Source organism: Bison bison, unplaced genomic scaffold, assembly GCF_000754665.1.
Source record: "Bison bison bison isolate TAMUID 2011002044 unplaced genomic scaffold, Bison_UMD1.0 scf7180017846064, whole genome shotgun sequence".
Lineage (NCBI taxonomy): Eukaryota > Metazoa > Chordata > Mammalia > Artiodactyla > Bovidae > Bison > Bison bison.
This window is the reverse complement of record NW_011476637.1, coordinates 1-5,546: the sequence shown is the minus strand read 5'-3', so window position 1 is coordinate 5,546 and position 5,546 is coordinate 1. Positions and strand designations below refer to the sequence as shown.

General features: G+C 68.6%; 1 protein-coding gene across 1 annotated transcript in view; it reads left to right on the top strand.

The window, feature by feature from the left end:
• The window catches only part of CAPN10 (calpain 10), an 11,310-nt gene extending 8,329 nt beyond the window's left edge, over positions 1–2,981 (top strand). The window contains exons 9-13 of the mRNA XM_010838480.1: positions 911–1,045; positions 1,452–1,572; positions 1,774–1,973; positions 2,393–2,438; positions 2,678–2,981. Coding sequence (XP_010836782.1) covers positions 911–1,045; positions 1,452–1,572; positions 1,774–1,973; positions 2,393–2,438; positions 2,678–2,707 — 532 coding nt within the window. The 3' untranslated portion in view covers positions 2,708–2,981. The remainder of the gene's footprint in view (positions 1–910; positions 1,046–1,451; positions 1,573–1,773; positions 1,974–2,392; positions 2,439–2,677) is intronic.
• The last annotated feature ends 2,565 nt before the right edge of the window (positions 2,982–5,546 follow it).

Genomic DNA, 5,546 nt, shown 5'->3' with positions numbered 1-5,546 from the left:
CGTGGGGCCCAGGGCCCCAGGGTCACCGGGCAGCTCGGGCAGGCCTGTCCACTCACCCGGGCTCAGAGCAGCTGCACACCCGGGCTCCGTGTGAGGTGTGGAAGTGGCTCAGCCGTGTCCGACTCTGCGACCTGGACTCTCCAGGCCAGAACACCGGAGGGGGGAGCCGTTCCCTTCTCCAGGGGAGCTTCCCAACGCAGGGATCGAACCCAGGTCTCCTGCACTGCAGGCGGGTTCTTTACCAGCTGAGCCACCAGGGAAGCCCACCTGAGTCCTGAGCTGCCCCCAGATCTGTGCTTCCAGCCAGGAGCCCCCACAGGACGCTCTGGGCACAGGGTTGAGCAGGAGCCTCCCGAAGGCCACATGAATCCCCGGCCCCCCACCCACCGAGTGCCTGGACCAGCGGGGACCTGTTCTCGTGGGGACAAGCAGGGAGGGAGGGGTGGCCCACACCGCCTCAGACAGGACAGACAGATGCTCTACCTGCCCATGAGGGCTTCTGGACCAGAAAGGAGACTTAGAGCGGGGTCCCGAGGCGCTCAGAGCCCAGGAGCTCAAGGCGGGTGGAGTCCCAGGCAGGAGAGAAGGGAGGCTCTCAGGAGAGAGTGCCATTTCCCCAGCCATGCACAGCGGGAGCTGGGGCCCCACAGAGGGGAGACTGGCCCTGGGTCCTGGGGCCACCCAGGGTCGGGTGGCAGGCAGCCGCGAGAAGGCCAGGGGCTCCCAGCGCCACCCGGAGCGCCTTCCCGGCCTGTGTGCCCTTCTGGGATACAGGCAGGACGTCCCCACAGAGGGGAGACTGGCCCTGGGTCCTGGGGCCACCCAGGGTCGGGTGGCAGGCAGCCGCGAGAAGGCCAGGGGCTCAGAGCGCCACCCAGGGTGCCTTCCCGGCCTGTCTTCTGAGATACAGGCAGGACGTCCCCACAGAGGGGAGACTGGCCCTGGGTCCTGGGGCCGCCCAGGGTCGGGTGGCAGGCAGCCGCGAGAAGGCCAGGGGCTCCCAGCGCCACCCAGAGCGCCTTCCTGGCCTGTGTGCTCTTCTGAGGTACAGGCAGGACGTCCCCACAGAGGGGAGACTGGCCCTGGGTCCTGGGGCCGCCCAGGGTCGGGTGGCAGGCAGCCGCGAGAAGGCCAGGGGCTCCCAGCGCCACCCGGAGCGCCTTCCCGGCCTGCGTGCCCTTCTGAGATACAGGCAGGACGTCCTTCGCAGACCTGCAGCTGGAGTACTGAGGGGAGGTGGATGCCAGAGGTCACAGACTCCCCACCCCTTCTGGGGCCCCGCTGGAGGATGGGGCTGGGCAGGGGCCGGTGCACCGAGGAGGGTGTGGCCGGAAGGTGGCCCAGAGCCGTGCTGTCGTGGGGCTTGGTGGGGGCGGCTCTTCTCGAGAAGCTCCTGTGCCCTTGGGGTCCCGACAGCCGTGGGCACCACACTGTGGCCATGCTCCACTCAGGCCACCCGGGGCCAGTGCCCAGGGGCTTCGAGAGAAGGGCCAGGGCACGGACGACAGTGAGATGCCCGCCCGGGGCGGCCGGCACAGCGGCGCTTCTGCAGGTCCCCAGGCAGGGGGCCGTGTGGGCAGTGGGGCCCCGTGAGGGGCCTGGCGTGTGACGAGGGCCAGGCCAACTGCCGGCTGCCCCCAGCCAGGGCAGCCCCACCGGGAAGGAAGCCGGGTCGAGGCTGCAGGAAGGGGACAGGCCTTTGCGGTCCTGGCGGCCGCAGCCGGTCTGGTCGCCCACAGGCGGGCCTGCTGTCTGAGCCCTGGCCTCCCCTAGGTTCCGGCGGACGGCGGGGGCCAGGACGCACCCTCCCTGCTGCTGCAGGAGCCTCTGCTGAGCTGCGTGCCGCACTGCTACGCCCAGGAGGTGAGCCGGCTCTGCCACCTGCCCGCCGGCGCCTACCGCATCGTGCCCTCCACCTACCTGCCGGACACAGAGGGCGCTTTCACGTTGACTGTGGAGACCAGAATCGACAGGTGGGCGCCGGGGCTGCGCGTGTGCGCCTGTGCACGCGGCTGTGTGTGGGTGTGGGGCGTGTCCCCAGCACTCCCACCCCAAGGTGTCTCCCAGGCACCCGCACAGCCTGACTCGCACCTGCCCCGCAGAGCACGAGGCCTGTGGGAGGAGAGCCGACGGCCCTGGAGCTCACTGCCCCCCACCCCACGCCCCGGGGTGCGGGGAGGCCCAGGGTGAGGGCCCTGGAGCTCACTGCCCCCCACCCCACGCCCCGGGGTGCGGGGAGGCCCAGGGTGAGGGGCCTGGAGCTCACTGTCCCCCACCCCACGCCCCAGGGTGCGGGGAGGCCCAGGGTGAGGGGCCTGGAGCTCACTGTCCCCCACCCCACACCCTCGGGGTGCGGGGAGGCCCAGGGTGACAGTGGCCTCCTCTCCTGCAGGCGCTCTATTCACAGCCAGGAGATGCTGGGGCAGCCCCTCCAGGAGGTGTGTCTTGGGTGCAGAGGGGAGGGCCCTCCCAGTGCCCTGGGGTCTTAGCTGCCTCCCAGCCCCTCCCAGCAGCCACCCCGAAGGCTGGGCTGGGCCCTGGGACAGGAGGGGCCCTTGTCCCCCCGCCGGGAGCCCCAGGCAGAGATTCTCAGGGTGGTGGCGGGCCTGCAGTAGGTGAGGCTGGTCTCCCGCCAGCCAGGGCAGCGCCTCCCAGCCCTCGTGCCCTCCTCCCGCAGGCCTCCTTCATGGCGGTGATGAAAGCCTGAGTGGCTGACCATGCTTGCAGGCTCTGGTGACCCACAGTGACCAGCCTGCACGTGTCCCAGGAGCAGCAGCCCTGCAGTCCAGCGGGAGCCACAGGAAGGGCACCAGGGTCCTCGTGGCTGAGCCTCCCGGAATCCTCCACGCAGTCTCTCCACTGCCCGAGAAACAGGCCATACAGTGGACAGAGCGCGTCGGGACACACGTTATTTGAACTGTTTGTTAGAAACGTTTTTAGGATCCAGTTTATAAATAAACATGAGCACCGAGCAGCGTCCAGCCGGTTCAGGTGGCCGGCAGAAGCAGGTGGGGGCTCCCACCGGCCGCTGACACTCAGGGGATGATCAGGGGCCGGGGCGGGGCTGGTGAGGGGAGGACGTGGCAGGTGGTGAGAAGGCGGGCGCACGAGCTGGAGGGGGCCTGTCCCCACAGGTCTCCCCGCCGTGTCCAGTCTGTCTCCCGCCCAGTGGCGCTCAGGGGTGGACGGGTGGTGAGGAGGCGGGTGCACGGCAGGTCTTGGGCGGGAGCTGGAGGGTTCCCGTCCACACAGGTCACCCCACTCCACGTCCAGTCTCCTGTCCTGGCCGGTGGCGCTCAGGGGTGGACGCTGTCCAATGCCCAGTGGCCGTGTCGGAGCTGCAGTCCTCTGCCCGTGACTCAGCGGGGGTGTCCCTGCGGGCCTCGGCCCCGGGCCCCCTAACCCTAAGCCTCTGGAGTGGGGGCCCTGACCTTGGCCTGGCGTGTCTCCTGTCCCCATGTGTCCCCCGACTCTGCACCGTGTTGTCACCGTGGTCAGGGTGCCTGGCCTGTTGGGCTCCTTGTCCCAAGTTACAATGTCGTTTCTTGGGAGGGGCTGCAGGGCCTCTGGTCCTGGCAGGAAGTCTTCCCACCCGTTCCTGACTTGCACCCTCGAGGCCGCACCACAAGCCTGTGGCTCCCTGGGAGCAGGTGGCGTGCTCAGGAAACCCTGGTTCTGAGTCAGGGGGTGATAGGGTGGGACCACTGCTCCTGAGGGGACCGCCCCGCAGCTTCAGGGCCTCGAGGGGTCCCCGTCCCCACCCTCCCCAAGGTACCGTCTATTATCTGTCGTCTGGGCGGCGGGGCAGAGGTGTCAGTCTCACCCTTGGCCTTCCTGCCTGCCCTCCGACCCCAGAGAGGGAGTTGGATGTCTGCACGTGGCCGTCCCAGTTTCGTGCTTGGAGACCAGGAAGTGACCCCATCGCCCACCATGAGCGGTCCTGGCAGGGGTCCATGGTCAGCAGCTCTCTGTGTCCCACCGCGGCTTGGGGGCAGTGTCAGCTGCGGGCCTGAGTTCCTGCAGCCTGGTCCTCCCTGCCCCTCCCTGAGCACAGCCACGGAGCGAGGGCCTGCAGGCTGGTGGTGGCGGCAGGTGGGGAGTCTGTTGTGCACACTCGCTGGGGGAGGCGGCCTTCCTCTGGGGCCCGACCACCTCTGCAGTCAGCGGGCCCAGGCCTGCTCCTGTCCTGCTCTGGGGCTGCTCCTCTTGTGGCCAGCGGTGGCCTCACCCCTGGCCCCAGCCTCCTGGCCCATCCCCTGCAGCTGCTCCTGTTCCTGCATCTCAAACCCACTGTTCCCTCCGCCCCTCCCCGACCCACCTGGTCAAACAGCGCCCAGACAGGACGAGACCACCCCTGTGCCAGGGCTGCCGTCTCCCTGCCCCCAGGGCCAGTGGGTAACCCAGCTCCAAACCGCACGGTATCGCCTCTTCTCAGACCTCAGAGGCTGACGCTGAGACAAGTTTGGGGTGCAGGATGTTTACAAGGGAAGGAGATCTAATGTGTGCACCCGGGGGCCCGCGTGGGGCTGAAACACAGGTCTCCCGGGCAGGTGTTAACCTCAGGCATCCTGAGAAGAAAGCAGAGCTTCATGTGAGCAGACAGAAGTGGCCGCCTGCAATCCAGGACGGGGCCTTCGCCAGGAACCAGACTGGCCTGGGCCTGACCTCGGACGTCCAGCTCCCAGAGTTGGAGACATCAGCGTCTGTGGTTAAGCCCCAGGCCTGCGGGGTTTTCTCTTGGTCCCGGGCCTCGGCCGAGGGCTTCCCTGGGGTGGAACTTCTCCCTAAGCCTCAAAGGGTGTGCTGTTTGCAACTGCCGCTGCCTCAAAGCAGAACTCGTCCTGAGATCAGCGGGGGAGAGTCCCGGGGGACGGGGGGCAGGGAATCTCTTCAGACCCGCAGGTACCCCCCGCCTCAGAGGCCTCTGCGGTCGGCCAGCTCACCCCTGCCTGACGGCCCTGCCCAGATGACCAGTGTCACTGCGAGCCAGCCCGTGCCGCACGCCGCTCCCTCGGGCCAGCCCTGGCTGCCTGCTCCCCCGGCCCGTCTGGGGGCGCCCTCGAGCCACCCACTGCATCCCGGCTGTGTCATTTACCATCCCCTTCCCTTCCCCACTTGGTCCTGGGAGGCTGGTGACTTCAGTGAGAACAGAGAGCCGGGGCTTCAGGCATGGGCCCTGCAGATCAGCCCCCTTCCAAAGAAGCCTGAAAAGTAAGATGCTGCCCATCGCCTGTCACCATCAGCCCTTCATCCCTGGGGGAGGGGGGTGGGGCACCAGAACCCTAGGAGGGCGGAATGCTGCCAGCTTTTCCCCAGGAGCTGGCAGGGTGGCCCATGGTTTTCCTTGGTTCCCCTTGGGCCGTCCGGGTCCCACGGCGGGGTCGGGTCAAGGCCAGGGCCACGGCCACTGCAGGTGGAAAGGCGGCCACCGCCGGGGACAGCTGGTACCGGCCTTGCCCTCTGAGCCAGAGGAGGCGGTGTCGGTGTGCAGAGGCAGGGCGCCGTCGGGGGCAGTCTCCGTGCCCCCCGCCGCAGGCCCCCCCCCC